The following is a 25715-nucleotide window of genomic DNA, read 5'->3' on the forward strand; positions in this document are numbered from 1 at the left end:
TGCGGCTGAAAATCTCCTAAATAGAGATAATAATAATAATAATAACAAATTAATCGAAACCTGGAAACCTGAAGCGGTCAATTCAAAACTGGAAATTTAAACATAACGTACGTAGCCATTTCTGAGAGTGTTCCCAATTATCGAGGACAAATCGAGTTCTCAAAGCACGCAGCCACCGTATGTTTACTCAGTTGTCATAACAAACAAAAAGTGACAGCAGATCGAGTAGAAGAAAAAATCAACAATCTTTTCATTTGCACCACGTAAAAGGTTCATCATCGCTTATGTTTGTCCGTGTTTTCCTCTAATTTTGCTCTTGAAATCGAGTGCATTCCCGGTAATTGAGTAGTGGCGGTTCTGTTTTCTGCAAGCTCACCAATCCCGGTCCAAGGGAAATCCGGGTGGCCAATATGAAAATCCACTTCCGTGAACAGTACGGATCAACGGGGGAGGAAATTCTCTACGTGACACCTGATAGTGAGTACCTATAACATCTAGGGGAATGTTTTTTATGGGCTTAAATATTTGATGAGTGGTAATAGATCCCGTTGGTTGCGGAGCTAGTTGTACTGCATAATTAAATAGTGTACTACTACCTCCTTCAGACCAAGATGCAGTCGTCCGAGTGAATGTGAAAGGTGAACGACCGAGGCTGCGGAAGCGACTGAGTTTAAAGCGATTTTTCCAAAACCTGTTCCTCCCGGCTGGTTATCCGGACAGCGTAAGCGGAGACTACCTGGCTTACCAGAAGTGGGACACCGTGCAGGCCTTCTGCAGTACGATTAGTGGTAAGAAAGCTGTCTTCGTTCTTGACCGTTAAATTACGACTTTAATGCTCGATTGATTGATTGATTGATTTTTCTAACAGGCACACTAACAACACATGCGATTTTGAAAGGTGTCGGAGTGGGTAGCGACGTGGCTAATCCACTTTCCGCCACCATTACATGGGTGCTCAAGGATGGAATGGGCCACTTTGGACGAATTATCTTTGCCTGGTGGAAAGGGTAAATATTCGATTGAAAGTAGTAGAATTGTGACATTGTTACAAATTTGATTTCATTGCAGGACGGATTTGGATATCGATTCGAAAAAATGGCGCATTCGAGCGGACATTTTGAATGATGTGGCAATGGGCATCGACCTGTTCGTGCTGCCGTACTATCCGAAAGCTTCGACGTTCATTCTCTGTGCGACAACCACGATGAAGGCCATCGTTGGTGTAGCCGGTGGTGCCACCAGGTCCGCTTTAACGCAGCATCATGCCATCCGGGGTAATCTGGCCGATGTGGCATCGAAGGACAGTGCACAGGAAACGTGTGTCAATCTGATTGCTTCGTTTGCTGGATTATTTCTGCTGACGCATGTACAGGATCAAAAGTAAGTGCTTCCGGTCTGCTCTGTGAAAAGAATTTAATTGTATGAAATGTGTCTTCTTCTAGAGTTTTATACGGATTATTTCTGTTTGTAACCTTGTTGCATATCTACGCTAATATTAAAGCAGTTAAAGCCGTCTGCTTGCGCACCTTCAACGAGGCTCGCTATCTTATTGCCCTGGAAGAGTATTTTAAGTCTGGGAGGATGCTCTCGCCGCAACAGGTCAACAAGCTGGAGCGGGTGACCATCGGACAAACGGTTACGCTGACGGCCAGGGTCAAGATAGGCTGCTCCGCTCGAGAGCTTGCTCAGTACTATCGCGTCTGTTACGACCTGGAGAATTTGATGGCATGTTTCGATTCGCGAGACAAATTTCTCATTGCGGAAACCCGAAACTACGTCGGAGTTTATCTACACTTCACTTCAAAACCGATGGACATCATAAAAGCATACTTCTACGTGGCTTCGTACTTGCAGGACAAAAATCAGCTACGTGATCGCTACTGGGAGATCCAGAACAAGTGGAACGAGTTCCTCAATCTAGCCCAGTGCGAGGGTTGGAACATTCAGGCGCATCTACTCAAAACCGATGAGTACCGACTGGACTGGAGGATATAAAAGGTAATGCTAGGTCATAAATGAGTCTTTTGCGGCACCTCGACGGATGAAATTTTAATATAACCACTTTTAGAAAGTAACAAACCGATAGATTTTAGCGGGAAAATTGCGCAATTACGAAAATATAACTTTAAAACCTTCCAATTTTTTGAACAACCGACAAATGAGCGACTATTAGGGTGCCAAAGAAGCAATCTAGTCTCAATTAACATATAACTAAAGTGGACAGCATTTTGGACCAAAAGCGAAGGCAGTTCAAATCCAAATAACACAAAACTAATAATCGAAACATCGAAATGTGTTTTTAGATCTTAGGAGAGTTGTCTCGCAAATTGATATTCTACAACCAACAATTTTAGGGAATGATCCGACACTATAACTAGAAACTATTTTTCTACACATTCCAACCTATAGTGAGAACGGCTTGTCCCTCCTTTTTTTCTACACCCGAGGGGGACAACGAATGCCGTAGTAGTTTGTATTATAGCTGAGCCGCAGAGCAGATTGAATTCTATCAATTCTAGTCCAAAAAGCACTAAAACCTATAAATTACCGTTGACCTTTGATTAACTTAAAGGTTTGTCTGTCCGTGTGAAATTTTAGTCATATCACGTCATGCAACAAACAACAAATCCAAGTTACACAATAGCAAGGAGCGCCACGACACGTACCTAGTGTGATTTCCGCGACGGAAAACATTTTACGTAGGCACTTTTAACACGATTTTTGACTCTACTTTTTCACAACATTATAGCTAGTGATTTGTAGTGATTGCTTTGAAAAACAAATACCTACAATTAATTCAAACAATACTTTCATATATAGAAGCACATTTTATGACACGCGAAAAGTTTTAAAACAAATATGAAAACAATAGGGCAGTAGAATAAAATAGGATTGCTTTTGGAAGAAAGATAAATAAAACAAATTAACCTGAAACAAGGCAACAGACACGAGCCCATGCAATTTTGTGTCTGATTTTAAGATCTCACATTCGTTTTAGAATTGTTCCACTCTGAGTCGCTTATAAATTTGCATACATTGCCTGCATTATCACGTTTGAGCCAATGTGTTTGTGTTTGTAGAACTACAAAAGAAAGCTTCCCTGGGTGGTCCTTCGTATCAGTTACTATTATTTACTAACTACACTGTTTAGCACGACTTTCTAGGACAGAATATTTTGACCATGTATGGAAAGTGCTTCTGAACGTGTTTCGTAGTTGGGTGTGGTGAAATGCGTGCTTTCGCGAGAGTGACGTTTATTTGATCCGTTTCTTTGCACGGGTGCTTTTTTTTTTGTAACTAGCGTAAGTGTGTCTGCGATTTGCATTGAGTGTCGGATATTTAAGTAATCTGAAGGATGCCTCTCTGGATACGCCCAAGACTGAACGGGCAGTAGCTGGTGGCCGTGAACGGTTCCTGGGGAAAGCACTAGATGCGACCCTCCTCCCAGATGACCATGGCAATACAGGAAGTATTGGTATTGGAAGGTAATTGTTATTAGATATTTTGCAAACAGTGACAGATAGCGGACATGAAGAACCAGTGGAGGTGCCGGGCAAAGGTGTTTATCCTAGACAAATAGTAAGTTACAAATTCGTTGTTGTCGTTGTCGTAGTCGCTGTCGTAATCGCCGTCGTAGTCGTAGGCAGTACCGTTAGTATATTTAAAATTAACCATCAACCGCTGAAAATATGAATTATCGCGTATTTCTGTTGTTCATTACATGCCAAGTAAAATTCGAGACCGTAATTTCATTTTAATAGCTTGTTCAACTAGGTCTTAAACAATCGTCACGTCGGTCATAGCTTGTTATGATTACCTGAACCATGCGTAACGAGAAAATCAAAAGATTTAACGTCGCGTGAAAATGGATCGTAATAAAGGCCTCATTCGTAGCTTTTAGTTTAAGGATTTCAAAGATCGTCGGTAGCAGTGGCTTGCTTACTGAGCAGAAAAACGCGGTCCCAGATCCTTTCATATTAAAAATGTATGGTTAGATCGCTTGTTTATCGTGTATTTTGTAAAACTTTTCGTTGTCGTCGGTGCCGGGTCTGAATAGTCATAAAAAACTTGAGTAACGCTTTAATGTGATATGAGAGGCTCGGTGGCCTTAGCACAACCGGTTTTGCTTATTGAGCAGAATATCATGAGTCTAATCTCAAGATTCGTCAATCGTTCTATTTGTTAACATGACTACATGGTAATAACAGCAACTCGATGATTAAAAAGGTGCTCGTCTGCCTAGTGGCAAACGTTTTTGCTTACTGAGCAGAAGACCGTGGGTTCAATCAAAAGCTTCTTCGTGTTATATGATGGTTAGGGAATCAATTCAGCTTATCGTTTACCAAAACGAACCCTGCTGCAAACCCAACCCTATTACCCAGTATCCCAGTGATTCCTCGTGGAAGTGCAGAGGTGTTCTCGGCTTCCATCAAAGCAAGTGTCACGTCAACACATTCCTACCCCTTCCTTTCTTGACCTGTGTTCGGGTGCGGCCGGCGCTGGTATTGCCTAGTTTGAGATCACCAGTTTTTACACATTGAGGATGATTGCTAGTCCCAAGCATCGTCTCTTGGTTATCTGTGTAATTACAGCTGATCTGGCAATAACAGAGTCGCAACCGTGGGCGGTCAATCATGCTCATGCTCAGAATATTTTGACCATGTTTGTCTTTCTTGGGGTCTCCTGATTTTAACCCTTTACAAGGCCACTTCGTCGGCTTTCTCCTATGCAGTGATGCCTATTTTTGATTTACCCGGCAATCACTTAACCGTGAGTGACAAGTGATCACTTCACTTCGTTTTCATCGTGAAGTGACACTAGTAATAAGGGCCGGTACAAAAAAAAATACAGATTTGACCCCAAAATCAAATTGTCATATCCCTCCCCATGGCTAGTTTTTGCACCTTGACGTTGGTGGGAGGGCTTAATCTCGTGTCATAATGGAGCGTTGGAGACGGTGGGTTTATGGCCGGCATCTCTAGCTCATGTCGTGGCAGTGTGCCGTCATGGGCGGATGTTTTGGATTAGTGAGCCTTCCATCGCTGATGAACCATATCGACAGTGAGCATTAGGATGGGCCATCATGATAATTTTTTTCAGAACAATATTTTTTTGGTTCCATTTGGGGTCCCAAACAACTATGAAAAATTTGGGGACGATTGGTTGTAACCCGGCTTTCCGCATTGCATTTGAAATTTGTATGGGAAAACCTACTTTTTTGCATCTTTATTACTAGGGACCACAATTTTGCACAAACCACGCTTCTAAATACGTTAAAGTATATCCCAGGAAATGCCTAACTACTTTGCTCAGTAACGTATTGTGCTAGAATGCCCCTAAAAAATTTTATAGCTGTTCAAAGATCAATGTTTCGAATTAAATACCAAAAATCCTTTTTTGCCGGTTTACCAATGAAAGTGAGACTCCAAATTCGAAGAAAATTATTTTATCATTTTGGTATGTTCAGATGAAATATTCAAAAACAATAGATCTATCTCATATGCGTAGTCGGAGGGGGGATGGGGGGTCACTCATATGAATAGAAGTAAAGTTTCAAACTGAAATAACTTCGGAGTTTATTATCTTATCGATTTGGTATATTCAGATGAATTATTCAAAAACAATTGCTCTATCTCATATGTGCAGTTGGAGAGGATGGGGGGGGGGGGGGGTAATAATATACCCCACCCCCCTCACTCATATCAATAGTTTCAGTTTGAAATAACTTCGGAGTTTCTTATTTTATCGATTTGGTATGTTCAGGATGAATTATTTAAAACCATTTGCTCAATCTCATAAGCGTTATTAAACAGCTTTGTAGGGGGGGGGGGGGTGAGAGGGGGCTTACAGTATGCAGTTTTTAAAACGAAAATTGTTATTTCCCTTGATTTGTTTCCCGTCGATCTTGTTTTCCGTGCTGAGCACCAATGCTACCGACGCCAGGAAGGCAGCTCCCACACCTGGACCCTACCTATCGACCCATCAACTCATGAACCGGGGACCAACGGCTGTTATGCCTCAGAACATTACCGCTACACCACCGGCGCCGCTAACGAAAATTGTTGTAGTGTAAATATTTAATATCCACTTTTCGGTTCATTTGTTAGTGAGGAGATGTTGTTTGAATTATTAGCAGCTGGGAACTTTTAAATTTCTATACAAAGCTTTTATTTAAAATATTAAACTGCCATCTGCGCCACCCGCGTATAGAAAACACAAAAGTAGTCGTACGTCAAGAACCAAAAACAAGAGAAAACGAAAACTGTCTTCACCAGTTTCGTCTCAGACACAGGTACAGTCGGCTTTCGCTTGTTGGGCTAACTTTAAGTGGGTTAAGTTTCAGTTGGGCTCCCAAGCTAAACGTCACTTCTAACAGTGCTGATTTCTTTTCGAAATTTCGACCGACTTCATCCAAAAACCGGCAAACGAGTGGAGTAATGATACAGATTATTTCAATGCGATACAACGAGTTGCTTCCTTCATGGTTATCAACGATATGGCTGAATGAGGGGTGAAGCTAATTTCTGACGTATCAAGAAATCCCACTGAACCAATATGACATCTTCCTGATATGTGGAAGTCTAATAAATTTGCGCTATCCAATGAAAATTACATGATTGAAAATGTGTCAGGTAAATTCTATATGAATATCTGATACATTTACAATGCTGATAATTTGGGAACTTTTATATGATCGCCATATGATAAATGAAAATCGGTCAAATTATAATAATTAGCTGAAATGGATTTGAAACCCATAAACATAAGCTTTACTTTTCACCACAATATAATATATGTGCCATAAATTAATCGAAGTAAAGTCTATGTGAAAATCACATGAAATTTACTTCTTCTTTTGACACATATATTTAATCGATGTCTAAAAATAAATCGAAAAATAAACATCAGGCAGTGGCAGTGGGAGGAGCCTTTCACGGTTGTGTCTTTTTTTTTATTGTAGCGGATTTGGGATTCGATCAAGAACTGTTGAGGTGTGATGCTTTCGGTGTCTGCGCTCGATTCCACTGGGCCACTGCTGACTTCAAGCTTGAACTAGTTCAATTAGCATGAAGTAAACACAGCTCTCCCGACATGGAATGTAGTGCTAGAGTGAAGAAAAAGAGCACTGACAAATTTATGCTCCGTTTCGGTGGTGTCGTGTATTCAAATCTTTCACACAGGAGCAGCAATAAAACAACGACTACATTATATGAGTTCATGGAACTGGTTCATGAAGTTCGAGTACTAGTGCTGGAATCTGAATCAGACGTGCACACTAAGATTTTGTTTCCGTGTTCGGTAAATTTTACCGAAATCAGAACAACTGAACATTCCGTAAAACTTTGACCTTCATTTTAAAGGCAATTGAATTTGAAAATAATTTCATAACATGTTCAACCTTGTTTAAATGATCATATCTTGACATTTTAGTAGAGATTTAGTTTCAAAGTAGCTTTTACCGAACAGTTCAGCTGTTCAGATTTCGGTAAAAATTACCGAAGTTGGTGATAATTTCTAATTGTGTGTAGAAGGCTTACAATTAGAATCTTAGCAAAGTAAACATTGCTGTTGAATTTTTTTTTTTCAATCTCAATACATTCTTTTCCGGAACCCCTTATCTTATGGAACAATAACAAACAAGGATTATTCAATACAGTATCATTGTTGTTAGCTATATTTAGTTCGACTAATCAGTCGGTATTGCTATGAGTTTGAAAAAACTTCTTTCAATTTTGGCTTGTAATTTTAAAAGTTCATTTATTTAAAAGAAAAATTGTTCAACTGTCAAAAATCCGCGTTCATATCAACTTTTACTGGCAGCGGTGAAACGTCATTTGCATTTCCCACCTTTGTCACTCTCGCCGCTAGTGGAAATTTAAAGTGGCAAAATTTAGCAAAATATAACATATTTCATCTAAAATCTAGCATTGTTGTTGCAATTTCCAAGGTTTACGTGAACATTTAGCAAGAATGTTAATGTTCCTAAAAATAAAGTATGTACCACCAATCGAACGTTAATCCGGATCCGACAAACTGGAATGTTCGTTACTTCTACCGACCGAGCTGGTCGTCAAGTCACAGCGAGGAGTTCTCCGTGCGAAGGATGGTGATCTACGTAGTTCGCACCTGCCTCAAACGATTAATTCTTGGTTGTTAATAGAACTTCCTTGATGAAATCGGCTGCTTCATGCAGACTGAGCAATTCTGATTACAGTATCAGATTTGTTCTATATACACAGGAACTGGGAGGGCTTATTAGATACTTCTCACCAATAAAGTAAATTTTGCATATAATTTTATTAATATTTTATTTTATTTAAGTATATTATTTTTGTTACAGTCAATAAGCATTAGCATACAATACAAGAGATTTAATATTACTAGCTCGTTTTTGCGTAAAATAATCAATATTTATTTTACTTGTAATTACCTTTGAAAGTTTTTTTCAAGTTTTTTTTTTGTTCTGAAAATTTTCCCAGTTTGGTTAGAAGTTTCGAAGCTAACGCATGTCCACATGCCTAATAGAAACATAGGTAGAAAAAGTGTATCATGAAGAATGGTTGCATGCAGGGTTGCTTCCACTCACTTGCTATAGATGAGTGATTTTCGGAGTTTTGAATTCTTTCGATAGCCGGCTATCGAGAGATTAAATTAAAAAAAAAAAAAACAAATAAACAATACATCTAGATAGAGCTGGAATTAGGGCGTAACAGCTTTTGTAAACAATGACTTCTTTCGATGGTTTCTAGAAAGTTAAGACTTGTCAACGCAAAACAACAACACCACTGGGTAGGGGACGACTTCCCCTACCCGACGGTTATGATGGTTTGTGTGGGCATGCCTTGAGTTCATAGAAATCATCGATAAAAGTCATTGTTTACAAAGGCTGTTACGCCCTTATTCCAGCTCTATCTAGACATACTTTTGGTTACATCGCCAACTTGAGGTGAATCCTAACCGAATACCTTACCCAACCCTCCAACTCCGTAGCACTTATGAGGGTGTCGCTAATACGCTGTCCAGACTGGAGAGTTATAACATGTTATAACGGTTGTCAAATAATTGCAACACAGAAACCACCATCAAGATAGTGCTATAACATGTTATAACCATAGAGGTAACACTAAGATTAGAAGGTCCCGAAATAACGTGCTCAACTTTTTGGCTCAGCTCTGGTACTCTCTTCGGTCCCAAGCTAAACGATTCACCCCTCGAAACATAGGAAAAACCAATAACCCCTCATTTTATCTGTCAAACTTTCATAGCGAATCAAAACAAACATTGCGTAGTACTAGAATTTCGACTAGAATGGGGTACGTTAATCGTTTGCTTGGGACCAATAGGCTAGTCAAGTAGTGAGCCAATTTAAAATCGTTAGTTTCGTATTGATTGTTGTTATAACTCTGTAGTCTGAACGTACTATAAGCCGGTGGCCTCTCGTCAAGTAAGTACTACATCAACATTTCCTTCCCTATCCCTAGTTATGGTAAAGATGGGCGTGGCCGGGAATAGCGACAGTCATGCTTCTGTTACTCTTGTTTAGATTGGAACCAATGTTTACTCCCTAGCATTATTCCTGAAAGTAGTCTAATAGTACGTTCAGACTACAGAGCTATAACATATTATAACCATAGAGGTAACTCTAAGACTAGAAGGTCCCGAAGAAACGTGCTCAACTTTTTGGCTCAGCTCTGGTACTCTTTTCGGTCCCAAGCTAATCGATTCACCCCTCGAAACATAGGAAAATCCACTAACCCCTCATTTTATCTGTCAAACTTTCATAGCGAATCAAAACAAACATTGTGTAGTACAAGAATTTCGACTAGAATGGGGTACGTTAATCGTTTGCTTGGGACCAATAGGGTAGTCAAGTAGTGAGCCAATTTAAAATCGATAGTTTCGTATTGATTGTTGTTATAACTCTGTAGTCTGAACGTACTATAACTGAGAATTTCAGAAGAGACGTGAGTGTCGCTAGTTTTTTTTATTTTTTTTTTATCTTTATTTAAGAGATTTTTAGCCATAGACTAGTTCATCTCTACACAGAGTGTCGCTAGTATCCAATCTACGAAGTATATCATAACAACGCTAACGCTATATCGAGGTATATCTGTATAGCAAAGAATTCTGCATCATTATTGTTTTTACCAGAATTGATATTTTCAATAATCTAAAGCGTGGCCGTTTTACCCCGTCATCCCCTACATCAGCTTTCGAGTGTTGAGGAGCCCAGACGCCTGTCGAAGGCGAAAGCAAGTATTCGGTTCCCCAACAAAGATTTTCCACTCAGCGGGTCCGGTCTAAAATCTCTCGAAATCTGTCCACATAGTTTGTGAACATCATGCCATCGACGATTAGAGTAAAACTTCTAGACAATACAAAAATCAGCAATACCAACTTGCATTTATTTTCAGCAATTGTTCAAACAACACTGAGCGAGAGCGACTCATCGTAATAAGAGCCTATCTAGATAAATTCCTGTTCCCTTTGTATTCTATTACTCCTGTTTTCCACCGGTTTGCGATAGATGTTTGATTATGTCTATCCAGTCATAGCCCCTGGGGCGATTTCCCTTGTTGTCAACTCGATCCCACTGTTTTCGTTTCTGTGCCTTGGTCAGTTGTTCCTTCTTCTGTCCGCCACCTCCTGCACCGGCAATGGATTTTATCCCCCGCTCGTCCGCATCATTCTCATCCGAGCTGCCCTGATCGGCATCCTGGGGGTTTGTTCCTATTATCTGTTGATCATTAGCATTGCTCACGCTCTCGTCCGCCAGTAATTCCTCTACTTTATCCTTAAGGCACTCAAAGAGCGTGTAGGTCATGCCGCAACCCAGCCACTGCTCGCCTTCTTCCTTCAGTATAGAGATTATTTTATCTTTGACGGGGCGGGACCTGATGGATGCAATTTGGGAAAATGAATTATTCTACTATTCTTATTTTACTTACGAATTTACTTACAGATTTCTATTGTAAAACGTTTCCATATTGATAGTTGGAAGTTCATTGGGATAGGTCTCTTGCCAGCAGATTTCCAACAGGAATGATTTGCATCCGTCTTCTTCGCCGTACTGAAATAAACATAGAACTTAAATTTTGTCACATTCCCAAATGTCCTTACAGGGGATAAAACCTTGTATTGATAAGTTTCTGCATTCACTTGCTTAAAGCAGCCGTCTCCCTCGTAGATCGAAACCAGCGCTTCGCGCTCTTCGGTTTGCATTTCTTTAGTTTCAGACATTTCGGGAAATAAATAAAACTAATTGTTTACTCTACACACATTTCACTACGATGAGTCCCTTCTATAATAAATTAGATTTTTCCACCGAAATTGTAAACTTTTGCAAAAAATAATTACGACGACGGCAGTACGAATATGATGTTACAAGACAAACGCATGTTTACGTGAGGACGCAACATGACAGATCTCGATGTCAAAAAGTCACAGCATTTGCTGATTGCTTCAACCGCAGCATAAAGTCAGAGTAGCATCCTGCATAAACGCCTCGAGCAATATATGACTACACTGATAAAAATAGTATGGTATCACGTACCATTGAAATGTGTTTAATTATACCATGACAGCTCATAGTAAAATCAACCGATATTTATTTCAATTCTATTATGTTTTTAACTTATTTACTATGCTCCCCATAGAATTTCATGTAGTATTATTAATAACATTCATGGTTAAAAATACTTCAAATTTATCATGTTACCTTGAGAATATGGTAACATCAACAGAAATGCTGTTTGGTTGGAAAACAAAACCATTACTATTTCACTGCTCTGCTCACAGATTATTGCATGATCGCCATTTTTTAAAAACTCATTCGACAAGTGCGTATCAGCGGGTATTTTTCAGGTTGCAGATAAAAGTGGCAGCTAAAGTTGAACCATTGGATCATTCCTGGAATCATTGTTGTTGTGGAGGTAAGACTCATTAAAGGTAAACAATTTTAATTTAATGAAGGTTTATTTATGTGGAAGCAGACGAAATACCGGAACAGCAGAATTTTTCGATCAGGAGCTTGATTCATCTGTTTATGTCAATTGGTAATCAGTAACTATTATTAAATATATAATTTTTAACATTAGATTTTTGACAGGCTTTGAACCATATGGAATAACGGACACAAACATGCACTTTGATAAAAGCGTCGTGATCTGACCGGCACCGCCTTCCTGCAATCCTGCTAAATCTCTGGATCAAATCACAACCATTGCTCAATCAGGACCATTTAGTGTGTGTATGTTGTGCAGAGTATTTCAAAATAAATAAATTATGAAATTTTTTATTTGATTGGAATCTACAAAGAGGTCGAAAGTCTCAAATCAATGCAATTTTATTTTTACAGTAGAAATTAATACATAAATATGGTTAACAATACTGTTCTCAATAGTAGTAGAATTAACTGAAATTTCGTTTACTACAACAATAATTTACGTTGTAGTTGATGCAATCATTTTTGTTTTTGTTTATGCTAGAAGAATGGTTCACCGTACTACGCCAACGTTTTTGACGCAGCATGGTAACATCAACAACAGTTCAGTGCCAACATTTCAAAGGGGCGTAATTGCATTAGTAAACAATGACTTTCGTCTTCGATTTCTTGCGAATGAAAGCTCACTCATGAAAATGAATGACATCAGCAGGTAGAAGAATGTTTCCTGTCCCAGCTAGCATTGGTAATTTGGAGGGGTGGGCTTTTATTTGCGAGAAATCGACGGCAAAAGCCATTGTTTATAAAAGCAATTACGCCCCTTTGAAATGTTGGCACTGAGTTGTATTCATTTCAAATACAATATTCGTTCTACCGAAATTTAGTGGTATTTTGTTTTCATTTTTAACCTACGAAATAGTAGTGGTTACCATGGGACTGTTTTCAGTGTAGGTATAGACCAGTTACAAGGCCTACACCGAAAAGAGTTTGCATGCCCTAATAAAAAATAACCATAAACGAACGATAACCCAAATCATTGAGCTATTCCACAAATGGTTTGGATGATACCCAGAACACGTCGTTAAGCAAATTAACCATACAATTTTTATTAGGGTGTACCTTCCATTAGAAATGTACATGATTTTCATCCATAATCAAAATTAATGGAATTCATCTGAATTTCACATAACACATATGCGATCCCATTAAATTTATGTGATTTTGCAAATGAATTTCATCGGCCTCATAATATTCATGTGATTTTGTGGTGGGATTTGCTGCTATGTTATCACAGGAAAGCTATGTGAAATTCACATGGATTTTATCCTTTAGATATGTGATAAATTTTTTGAGTGTATACTAACAGCAGCGTTTGACAATAGGCAGCATGTCCCGGGCATGGTGGGTATATAAATGGTGATACAGCTTTGTCACTATATAGGCGAGGAGGTCGCGGGGGAGGGGGAAAAATGCGGTTTTAGAGCAAATTGTAAACAAACTCGGTCGCTGTCCCATACAAAAATCCAACATGGCGAATCACGAATTTGACACATTAGAACACCTTGGTCCCGGGCTCAAATAATTTATTTTGCTGTGCTGGGCCCGCTGTCACTGTATGACATGTTGCCTATGCGCCTGCCACTGGACTGATTATAGGCATTATAGGTATTCTAATGTGTCAAATTCATGATTCAGCCATGTTGGATTTTAGTATGGGACAGCGACCGAGTTTATTTACAATTTGCACTAAAAACGCACTCCCCCCCCCCCCCGCGACCTCCTCGCCTATTACTGACAAAGCCGTATCACCATTTATATACCCACCATGGCCTCGAGAATCTCAAAAACAGCGTGAACGAAAAGATACACACGGTAACCGAAAAATACCCAATAATGACATTAAAAGACGCTAAGATCAGATAAGCCATAAAGTAGAACCACCGACAAAGCCAAATGAAACTTAAACTTAACTCTTGATCGAGAATCCATAAGGTTCTACAAAGGGTCAATAGTTTGTTTACTTCTTCTTTTTGAAATATTCTTCGATCATCATTTTCTAAATGTATGGGTAAAATTCATTGGAAGTGCATGTCTCCACGCCAAAACCGCCCATGTTTCATAAATATCAACTGGTATAGTGAGGAAAATTGAACCATCTCTTTTCTTCCTTCATTTCAATACAACACAGAAAAAAAAGTTGTTGAATATTACATCCAAACAGCTGCACAGATATCATTCCGCCGGTTGTGTAATATAACGTTGTACGATGTACATTGATTTTGCGGGAATGGGAAAATTACATCCATTGATGTAATATTGTATCTGTTTTTTGCTATTACATCATTCTTTCATACATCAGCTTGAATTACATTGATCGATATTACATTTTTTTTTTTGCTGTGAACAGCAAATGTGATGTCACACTATCTAGTGCATAAGAATGTAGCAGACAAAACGTTCACACTGCCAGACTTCGCTGTATGCAAGTTCGTTTAAACCTCTGAGCGGGAAAGCGAATACCAGGCTACGTGCACTGCTGCCATGAACCCTGTTAGTGTTGAATTCAATCTTCTGTGGCTTTTTAAATTGGACCGGTAAAATGCCTAGAATGGTCATTTTTGTTATAGTCAAATCCAACCAACCACCGGCCACCTGTGGCGCTATTGTCGTAGCGGTCATAAAAATGTAAAACATCTGTCAAACGTGACTCATATAAGAGTTTTCGCTTTTTAAATTGGATATTTTTGGTTTTTTTTTTGTACGTTTTTAGTGATCAAAAAGCTTGTAAAATTGTAGGAAAAGAAGCCTTCTTCAAAAAGGAAAATGACTTCAATGATATCACTGGTTGCAATCAGGAAAATAGTTGATTTTTTTTAACGTTAATCTCCACCGCTTAACATTTTCATTGCTGTTGCAAGATCGTTCCATTATCCCGGGATGCAACGAGTACAAATTTGAACTTTTTCGGGTTTCGAAGTCGGGGAGCAACAAATTCGCTTAGTGGAGAAAGGTTACTGTCGCATCCAGCCGTTCTTTTTACCTCCATTTTGTTTTTATTATTATTTTTTCGGTGTCGCACAAACACGTCTGTTTCCAACAACTTCTCTCCAAAAACTGACTCCACTCACGCCGTTCGTTTTTTTTGACACGATGCTCTCTCCTTCTTTTGTGTACCCTTTATTCGTGCTTTAGTTCGTATTTTCTGAGCGAATTCTCTTCTTTGAAGAGAAAGAGCGATGAGTCGGGTACCGAACCATATACGAAGATCGATTAAAAGAGTCTTTCTTTCGGGTCTGTTCTCTCACCCATTTATTCCGGAAACTGAGTTACTGTCTCGCATCTAAGCGACTAATGTACATTGTACATAGTATGAAATGTAAATAGGGGAATATTATCAGAACGAGTTTACAGCTAGGCTGCTGGAATGCACTGGAACAAATATACACTTGATTGTTTTACTATTTATTTATTTTTTTTTATATACTGCTGGTTTATACTCTACAGTTACCACTGTTTGCAGGGACAGAGCGAATAAGTATAAAATAAGTTGCAAAGTTTGTTGCCGTGGGGTAATTTGAGATTAATTTCAAGTGGCCGCTCCCCCGGATGGGAATTTTGCAGCACAAACCCATTCTACTGGTGTAGCCCATGCACACAATATACTGGGTCTATAAAATCGCTAGTCCTTCCCGTATAGGTCACATGGAGTCCCAACATAATCCAGTATATCCAGCAGACATGGACGTCAATTTTGGGATGAGAATCTGCAGTCATACACAACATAACCTAAATAATATCGGTGCATCAAAAAACGCATTTTCATTAACTTTCAATCACAGTGCAATGAAAATTTATATAATATTGCATTATTCGACAAATTTCCTACATGTATCATTCATAAAAATGATCGTATCTCACTATTTGAACTTTTTTTTCAATAATTTATCATTCAAACTATGGAATTTGAACCAGCTGTCATAAATTTATCACCATCGACTGGTACAATTTCCCGCCACTAGTGACGCATAAATTTCTCTTAGATTCCACTATTCACCATTAAATACATCCACTCATCTATATTAATGAGTCAAACTTCACAATTGCTTGTTTTAATAAACTATAATCCATTGCTAAAGGCAATACATCTGGCAACGCTTTTTCAATGATACTTTTACGATTACCGGTGGTTTGGTGGTGGTTTTCTTGGTGTTCAATTTTGTTCACCAAGAGTTTTGAGTAGCAGTTGTTTTGGATTTTGTGTATTCGATTGTGTGTTATTGTGCTTAGCTTCGAAGAATACAAGTAAGTAAACACAGTGAATATGTTTTACCCAGAAAGTTTTCGTTCTAAAATCATGAAATACAAGTGTTAAATTTTGTATTAATAATATGAGAATGTATGTGTAAACCAATGATGATGATTGAAGAATATTTCAAAAAGAAGACGAATACAAATTTAATTACCCTTTGTAGAACCATAACGGAGGATTCAAATGTGCAGCGATCCCATCTGTCAAAACCATAGAAATTTGTTTTCTAGAAAAAAAAAATAATTTGCCCGGAATAGATTAGACACGAACCAACTCATACATTTTGTATGCGTGTTCATGGCTAGAAGGAAGGGCACGCAATACAAAGAACCGGTGCGATGAAGTTAAAATGCAATCAAAAGTACTTAAAGTAATTAATGCGTTTTGAAGTAGTACTGACGGTAATTAAAATTATCTATCCATAATTAATGCAATTAAAAGTATTGAAAATGTAATGAATGTACTTTAATTACGAAATTCCAACTGTTATCAATGGAGTTAAAAAGTAGTTAATGTTCTGCATTGTATAATTAATGTAATTAATGCAGTAGTTAATGGAATTAATTTAATTACAGCCGTTGCCTGCGTTAAAGTTAAAGGTTATTGCGTGCCCTTAGCCTACATGTGCACTTTTATCATCCTTTTTTTTATTTTTAGAGCAGTCCAATTTTCGATGCAAGCAGCAATAATGTAATGTGAATTTTCATTGCACTGTGATTGAAAGTTAATAAAAAAAATGCCGTTTTTGATGCACCGATATTATTCAGCTTGTGTAGCTGCCCGAAAAAAAATAATTATAATAAAACAACGAAATTACAATGATTTTTACTGTTGAATTTTGAGTACATTACAATTTATTGTTAAATTATTGTACGGTAGAAAAAATAGATTTCGATTGCTCAAACAACGAAAATAAGTGTGATGAGATCAAATTTTTTCGGGAAAAATCACTTTTTTTTTATTGTTAAGATGCTTAACAACCCCCTATACTATAAATTTCTCAAATACCATGATTTTCATTTTGTGAACTATGAATTTCGTTGTGATTTTATGGTAATGGACAAAAATGTCCAATGTTTTGACGGTAAATATCATGGTTACAACAATGACAATGAAAATCATTGTATTTTTATTGGATCTTTTTGTTTACGTCTGCTGGATATACTGGATTGTAATGGAACCAAGAATGGGCCTCCGTGTGACCTATACGGGAACGACTAGTGGTTTTAGAGACCCAGTATATTGTGTGCCTGGGTTTGTGCTGCAAATTTCCCATCCCGAGGAGCGGCCACTTGAAATTAATCTCAAATTACCCCACGACAACAAACTTTGCACTTTGACCTACTTTTGACTAGTTTGTCTCCTTTCCTCCTTCTAATGTTGTCAAAAACGGAGGAGCTAAACCACCCAACAAGGGTAGTAAAGTGTCGGAACCCAACGTTGAGTATAGTCATATTTACCTACCTTTGGGTACAACTAACTTACTTTTGGGTAGAAAGCGAGTGGAAAATTCCATGCGAATTGCACACAAGTAAATGAAAACTACTTTGACCCGCTTTACCTACTTTTGGGTTCCTGCACTAAAGTGCCGAGATGAGTGAAAAGAATTTACTTTTGGGTGCTTTTTTCTTACCGTGTAGAAGGAGAGATGAGCGGAGAGATTTGAGTTCTCCAAGCATGATCTCACGAACACTACACTAACAATATAATTTTACACACACTAGCGTATACTGTCATGTGCACGGTAAGAATCAAACATCCATTTATGAGTAAAGGTGAACCCACACAGCAAAAAAAAATGTAATATCGATCAACGTAATTCAAGCTGATGTATGAAATAATGATGTAATAGCAAAAAGTAGATACAATATTACATCAATGGATGTAATTTTGTTCGCAAAATCGATGTACATCGTACAATGTGATATTACACAACCGATGGATTGACCTGGTTGCATCAGTTTCGATGTAATATTCAACAACTTTTTTTGCTGTGCATTGTCAATAAAAGTGGCACTACTAATTAATGAGTAATTTATTATGCCAATTAAGTAGTAGCTGTTAGCTACTGTTAGCAGAAACTCATTGTTGTTAAAATAATTTACTCATTAATGAGTAAAGCCACTTTTATTAAAAATTGCTTAAATTTTACTCATAAAAGGGTATTTGACTGTTACCGTGCAAGCGTAGGGTTTGTTTTCGTTTTGTTGTTTATTTTTACTTTAGAATGACAGTTCTTACAGCAAACAAAAAATTTCTCACAGCTAACAAAAAATTTCATCTCACTAACACACGCAAATAGCACCAATACGAACCCACCTGGAGAGGACTATGTTTTGAGGTGAAGTAATGAAATTGGGTTGTTAGCGGAATGCTAAATAAAACAGCAAAAAAGGTTATCTTCCATTTAATTCCACTTAATTAATTTTGGTATCCATGACAGATACGTATTTCGACTACAATGTGCAGTCTTCATCAGTGTCATTCCCACTAAAGAACTTATCAAAATCTAACCCCCTTAAGTACTCATCCCCCTTTTTTTAATGTTTTGAGGGTTTTGAGCCAAATGAACTGTCAACATCTGAGCCAAACGAACATTCCCATTAGATTTTTTCCGAGGATTTCTTATTCTTACTAGATTAAATTTGAGAGTATTGCAATGGAACAGAAATTCAATCACCCTTATCTTTCGTGTGCTTCTCAAATTCAACTAGTTTTTAGAATCAAAAGCAATCCCTAATAAAAAATGACCATAAACGAACGATAACCCAAATCATTGAACTATTCCACAAATGGTTTGGATGATACCCAGAACACGTCGTTAAGCAAATTAACCATACAATTTTTATTAGGGATATTCTAGCTCTATTAATTAATTGATCTTAGTTGGTTAATTAATGGCACCGAAAATTCGCAAAATATTGCGATGCAATCAATTATTGCGCGTTTACACCAAATTGGACTAATAAGCGCGTTTTCACTTATTAAAAAGTGTGATAAAACTGCAAGTTTACGTCTAATCGTCTTGGTGTCTTCGATGCACTTATTCCTTATGATGCAAGCAATAAGTGCTCCGAAGACATCAAAACAATTTGACGGAAACGTGCACTTTTATCACACTTTTTGCATTTTTTGGACAGTCCAGTTTCAGATGCAATCAGCAATATTAATTTACACGTAAATCGAAAGTCATGTGAAATGCTAAGTTTTAGCTAGGGTTGCAAGATAATTTAGATACAAATCCCTGCTGCCGAATTGTATTTTGTTTTCTCCGGTTTTCTCCGCCCATCTCTCCTTCTAGTATTTCTACTCAAAAGTAAGTTTAAAGAACTCAACCGTTGGGTAGTTTTGGTTCTCCGTGTATGAGTTCAGAATGCTGTCAATTCTATGCACTATGCATCATTTTTTTTGTGCATTCAAATCATGCTGTAATTTTTTGGCTGCTTTGTGGCGCGCCAGTTTTAGACATAATCTGATTATAAACAAACATCGGTTTCCCAAAATTAAATCTTAACACGGCTAAAAACTAAACTAAATCGTCTAAATAAACCGTAATCTAGAATACAAGTGATGGAACCAGACGAGTTGGAATTTATTGGGGAGAATCTGGTCATTGGAGTGATTCCCAACTTCAACCATGACCCGATCTACCTGATCTCGGGTGCCATCGGTCCATTCCGAGGCGGGTATCCGTTGCACATTCCCTTATGGTTTGCTATCCACCTGAGACAGCAGCAGAAATGTCGTATCGTTCCACCGCAATGGATGGACATCAGTCTGCTGGAGGACATCAAGGAGGAAGAGAAACGATCGAGGTTTAGTTATAAAATAATATACCTAGTTCGATAAATGATGCTAATGAGTAATGTAATTTCCATTACAGGAATTTCACTAAACTACCAAGCGAGCATTACATGGTTGTGGCAAAGTTGGTTCTAAATACCGCTCCGGAAGATGTTCCTCAGTCGGATGAAATCAAGACACTCATCAAAGATATTTGGGACATTCGCTGCGCAAAGCTCCGGACAACGACGGATATGTTCATCAAAGGAGAAGGTGAGCTGATAAAACTGGATAACATTACAATCGTCGAACTGAACACCATCCGACCGTTTCTACCGCATGCGATGGATATGCTAACTCGGATACTGAACGCCAAAAAGAGTGCCCGTAGAAATATGTCCCTCCAGAATCAGTCGCTTACCATGAGCAGCATGGGTGCATCGAGTTCGCGCTACACGTTTTAGTGAACCTCGTAATTTAAGCGTTTTGATATCCTTCGTACTGTGGAGTAGCTTTCATGGCTGTTATTGTCAGATTTTAGGCAATATTCTGTTAAATTAACACGAAATTCAGGTTGAAACCGAGTTAACAATTAATGTAGAATAGTGCCTATTGAATACGGTTTAGAATAGGTGACTTAACATAAGAGCTAGGATAAAATAAAATGGTACGTTATTGATGAAGATAGTTTCACTTTATTATTTATCGGAGCACTATTATACTATTAGGTGGTTTCACAACATCCTAAATTCTTAATGTGTCATTTTGCAGCCTAGATCTCTTAAACCATGTTATCTTCCTCACTCGTTTCATAATCATTAACTGAGGTCACTGGTTTGCTGTTATCCTCTTCAAGTGGCGATTCAGTAGATGATTTTTTGTTAACGATGTCCATCCAAGTCGTGTTAATCCACAGTGGAGGTACAATCAGGGTTCGAATTCGTGGCTTCATTGTCGGTGTGTACGGTGTCACTGATGGTCCATAGTCCTTGTCGGGGAAAATACAACCATCTTTGTTGCAAATCACTTCCCCAGAGCTACCTGAAGGCTTTAAAAAAAAAAAACGTGATGTTAGGTATAATATTTTATCCTTCCAACAGTCATACGGGCCAAAAACACTATTGAAACATGATTTTTTTTTAAATATTTTCCTTGGGAATTTAAAAAAATGTTTATTCATCACTAGAGGAAGTGTTGATCTTGAAATACAATGAAAAACCAGCTAAATTAGAGTGAAAATACGCTTTTTATTCGCTTGCAAAAATAACGTTACATTTTCGGTGATTTGACTCGGCTGCTCTTGGGTTCATTACTTACCACTGGTAAACCAAAGATAGTAGCAACTAGAATCCCTAGTGCTAGGAAACCTATCACGATCGACTTCATCTTTTAACTGCTGGAACATGAATGATCATTGCTATTATAAATAGTGCAGTGTACTGTGCGATGTGCTTGATCAGTTGATTGTAGTATCGAGGCCGAGCGTTACGCAGTAGATTGCGTCTCTTGTATATTAATTGTTAATAATAATTGATAACCTTTTATGGATGGACTGAAAATGAAGTATTTTTGCGATGTGAATTGCATTCAATGTATTACTGTGACATGGTTAAACATACCGTATGCGTGATAATGTTTACACCGTAAAAACAAACAAAAAATCTGAAAGTTTTCGGAGTGGAAAAACCATTTATTCAAAAGGGATATGTTTGTAAGAACTTAAACCTATGTTAATCATCGATAGAAGTTCCATTTGCCGCAATTACGGCCTCAACACGCTTCCGGAATGTTCGGCAAGTTCTGATAATATAGTCCGGATCCACATCTCTCCTGGTGCGGGTCAATATTTGTCTGAGGCTTACTGTACTGTAGTGGCGTTTGGCACATGCCTGGACCTTATACTAATGCAAAAATGGTACTGGCATCGAAAGCTCTCAATATAATAACTGTGGAAGTGCATCTGTAAAATACTCAGTTGGCACGCAATAAGCAATAAGCTTGAAATGCGAAGAAGAAGAAGAACGGTATCAGTTTTTATTGTACAAACAGCAGTCTATTATCGTCATAATAATAGTGATCGTTAACCTAGAGCAGGACAATGTAGGACATTATGAATGGGTTTAGTCAATCATGTACGACAATATTGTCGCGCTTATGTTAAATTCTCATTTGGTGACGGTCGAAGCGTGCTGCAACCCCGCCCATAAGAATTATACACAGATGTGTAATTTAGATAGTATTTTATGGCAGCGGATTGAGGAGCGAATCCTTGATAAAGAGCCGCCGTGTGTTAAATCAATGGGCGCAGTCGTACGGCCATAAACAGATAACAGATGGTATAGTCCCATTTTGAGAAATTATCCTGCCACACACAATAAGATTCTTATGAAACTTGGTCGAGATCATATTTTCATACGTTCATACGACGCTGCTTATGAAAATTGTAGGGACAGTTTCCTCAGTGTATGATATATGGGTTAATAAGAGTGTTTGATTTTATTGACGTTAATCCAGTACAGATTCCCCAGCTAATCGGACAATAATGTGTAGCCGGATTATTGGGGATGATCCGATAATCCGACTGTAAAATTTATACAAATCAATAATTTATTAGCTAGAGAATGATCTTTAGAAGAGTCCGTTGGAGTACGGCAGTATGAAAATTGAATAGAAGTTGAAAAAGAGCGAAGGGCCATTAAAGCGACAGTTTTTGAAGTTGGACGCACATCTTTTGCCTAACCCGTACGATGTACGCGGAGACTTGAAGTATGTCTCCAAGTCTACAGGCAAAAAATGTGCGTCCTTCTTTTGCTCATAAACTGACTGCGGCTGTGGAATAGTTCTAGCGACGTTTTCATCACTACCTAAAGCCCCACGTTGCGAGAGCATTTCCAGTCGATGGTGTGTTATAATGCAATTCTTCTTTACCCAACTATTGTGTTGCTCCTCTCGTTATGACCAACGTGATCATCTCATAGAGAAAGCAGTAGGGTGGTTGTTGCGTGCTGTACCATCATCAGCATTGTTGACGGCTACTCCCGCCTTGAGTTGTTACTGAGATGATCACGTTGGTCATCATAGGGAGTGCTGATAGGTATTCATTTTCAAGGAAGCTTTTATTGAATATTGAGCAGTCCATATCTGTATTCTAGGATAGCTCAGATGGCAAGGCAAGCGGCTGGATCTTGTGAGAGGTGCGTGCTTCGTCAGAAATCCGGAGTGATTTTTCAATTTTAGAAAACTTTATACAGCCAAAATTTGCCTTAAGCAGCTAATTTTTGCTTGTATAAGCTGGTGGTCGGCAGCTAAAATAGTTTGTTGGGTTGAGATTTGGGCGTAATGGCATTTGTAAAAAAACACGTCAATCGCCGATTTCTTGCGAATAGAAGCTCTACATAGGTATTTCTTATACGCCTTTTGCCTTCCATCTTATACAAGTATTGATAGTCTAGTGGTCAAAGTATGGGTATACTGATCGTAAGATTCTTGGTTCGAACTCGGGTCCGAATCCAGTATGTTGCTTTGTTTTTTGAAACCGGGTTAACAATTAATGTAGAATAGTGCCTATTAAATACGGTTTAGAATAGCTGACTTAACATAAGAGCTAGGAAAAAATAAAATTGTACGTTCAGTCTGCATCGTGCTCTCTTGTCCTGCGGATCTACACTCAGGTCTTTTTTCACACGGGGGATACGTACCGTGTAAAAAAAAAACCTACGAGATTTTGATTTTTCACATGCTTAAATGTTTTTGAAAAATCAGATTTTGATGCCATTTGTAATTATAGCATGCTATGGTCCATATAGACATATTTTAAAAATTTCTGTATTTACACAAAAAATTGTGATTTTTTTCTAAGCATGCCATTCGATTACCTATAGCTAGAAACGGATAATGTGATTGGAATCAAGTCGATATGTTGTATCGTTGTCGAGAAATCGTTAAAAACGTACCGTTTAAAAAAAACCGTGTAAAAAAAGACTTCAGTGTATTTGCTTTTTGCTGAAGGAAGTGTTACTAACTACCTAAAGCTACAACAAATTTAAACAGCACTTTTCAGTGCTCAACCTGTAAAATGTCTACCTTGTTCAACTTTTATTCCTCTTGGATCCTTGTTTGGACCCTACCCGAGGTAATCCTTCTTGGATATTGATTTGGAAAATTCCTCTTCGAGCCTTCAGATTCTTATAGTAATCTGCTTGGAAGTCGATTTGGATAAAAAATTACTGCCGCCATGGCGCCTAAACGCAAAAGAAAGGGGCAAACTCTTGACCCCCCTTCTGATGAAATTAATTTGAGTAATCAATTTGATTTGCTCACGGATGATGAGAATGATCCATCATCCAAGAAAAATTCTAGTAAACTTTCCCGGCTTAATGCCAAGAAGGAAAAGATTCCCCCTATTATGATAACCACTTCTGATTTCCATGCTCTTCGCATGGAACTTTTGAACTTCGTGAAAGTTAAGTTTTCACTACAAACTGGACGTCGGGGTGAATGCTGTGTATTGGCTGAAACCTTGGACGGATTTAAATGTATTCTCAAGTATCTTACAATTTTTTTACTTACGACACCAAAACTGAACGTGTGTTCAAGGTTGTCATGAAAGGACTGCCCAGTGGTGTATTCCTGGATCAGATCAAAGATGAACTGGCAAAATTACTTGGAGTTGTGCCATTCCAAGTAATCAAAATGAAAATGAAATCCCGTCCTGGCGATTCGCGCAACGGGATTTCTAATGATTTTTATTTAGTTCACTTCAAGTCTAGTGAACTAAACAATCTTAAGGCCTTAGAAAAAGCTAGCCTTATACTCCATGTCCGAGTGAAGTGGGAACACTTCAGGAAGACTGGAGGAAATTTCCAAAACCTCACCCAGTGCCGTAAGTGCCAGGGATGGGGTAACGGAACTAAAAATTGCTACATGCCAGCTAAATGCATAAATTGTGGTAATTCCTCTCACGCAAAGGACGACTGTCCTGAGAAGGAAAATACTAAAAAATTTAAATGTTCAAATTGTGGTGAAAACCACAAATCCAATTTTTGGGAATGTAAGACTCGCAAAGCGATCCTACAATCTCGTTCTAAGCAACAGGTAGTAAACGCTCCACGTTTCCGGCCAGGTACAAATTCATCTGCTGTTAACAACGGTCAGCGAGGAACAAAATGGTAATATTCTGTTTGATGATTATTCTGCAGGTTATTACACTATTCAATATTTAAACAGCCCAACATGCTTTTCTTCAGCAAGAAATCCCTCAACTATTGATTTGGTCTTAACTGATTCATGTCAACTTAGTAGCGAATTGGTTACCCATGCTGACTTCGGTTCTGATCACCTTCCAGTAACTTTTGAAATATCCCAAGAAATAATTTGTAATCCCAACAGCTCTACTTTCAATTACCATAAAGCTGATTGGGAGCAATATTGAACATTTATGGCATATAACTTCGATCCAAACATTCCTTTGCAAACCAAAGATGAAATTAATTATGCTCTTGAATCTCTGACTACTTCTATAGTTGAAGCAAGAGCTGCCTCAGTACCAAAATGCGAGGTTAAATTCGATTCAATTATAATAGACGACGATCTTCAGCTCTTGATCCGTCTTAAAAATGTCCGTAGGAGACAATATCAAAGTTTTGATCGCAAATTTGGAAAAAGCTCAGAAACTTGCTA

General features: G+C 38.2%; 3 protein-coding genes across 3 annotated transcripts; 2 read left to right on the forward strand and 1 right to left on the reverse strand.

The window, feature by feature from the left end:
• The first annotated feature begins 238 nt into the window (after nucleotides 1-238).
• On the forward strand, nucleotides 239-2357 carry LOC135697789 (RUS family member 1). The gene is made up of 5 exons (XM_065217601.1): nucleotides 239-477; nucleotides 606-788; nucleotides 869-1007; nucleotides 1069-1380; nucleotides 1443-2357. The coding sequence occupies exons 1-5, from the start codon at nucleotides 411-413 to the stop codon at nucleotides 1993-1995; spliced, it is 1254 nt and encodes a 417-aa protein (XP_065073673.1). The 5' UTR covers nucleotides 239-410; the 3' UTR covers nucleotides 1996-2357.
• Nucleotides 2358-10433: 8076 nt separating this feature from the next.
• On the reverse strand, nucleotides 10434-11371 carry LOC135697790 (RWD domain-containing protein 4). Its single transcript, XM_065217602.1, has 3 exons — nucleotides 11134-11371; nucleotides 10962-11071; nucleotides 10434-10895 (listed from the first exon to the last, which is right to left on the reverse strand). Exons 1-3 carry the CDS (start codon nucleotides 11239-11241, stop codon nucleotides 10499-10501), a joined length of 615 nt encoding a protein of 204 aa, XP_065073674.1. The 5' UTR covers nucleotides 11242-11371; the 3' UTR covers nucleotides 10434-10498.
• An 8419-nt stretch (nucleotides 11372-19790) lies between these two features.
• Nucleotides 19791-20725, forward strand: Psf2 (DNA replication complex GINS protein PSF2-like protein). The gene is made up of 2 exons (XM_065217603.1): nucleotides 19791-20068; nucleotides 20137-20725. Exons 1-2 carry the CDS (start codon nucleotides 19824-19826, stop codon nucleotides 20498-20500), a joined length of 609 nt encoding a protein of 202 aa, XP_065073675.1. The 5' UTR covers nucleotides 19791-19823; the 3' UTR covers nucleotides 20501-20725.
• Nucleotides 20726-25715: the final 4990 nt, after the last annotated feature.

Source organism: Ochlerotatus camptorhynchus, unplaced genomic scaffold, assembly GCF_037179485.1.
Source record: "Ochlerotatus camptorhynchus isolate MF236.1 unplaced genomic scaffold, CSIRO-AGI_Acam_v1.1 ptg000078l, whole genome shotgun sequence".
In the NCBI taxonomy this organism is placed as follows: Eukaryota; Metazoa; Arthropoda; class Insecta; order Diptera; family Culicidae; genus Ochlerotatus; species Ochlerotatus camptorhynchus.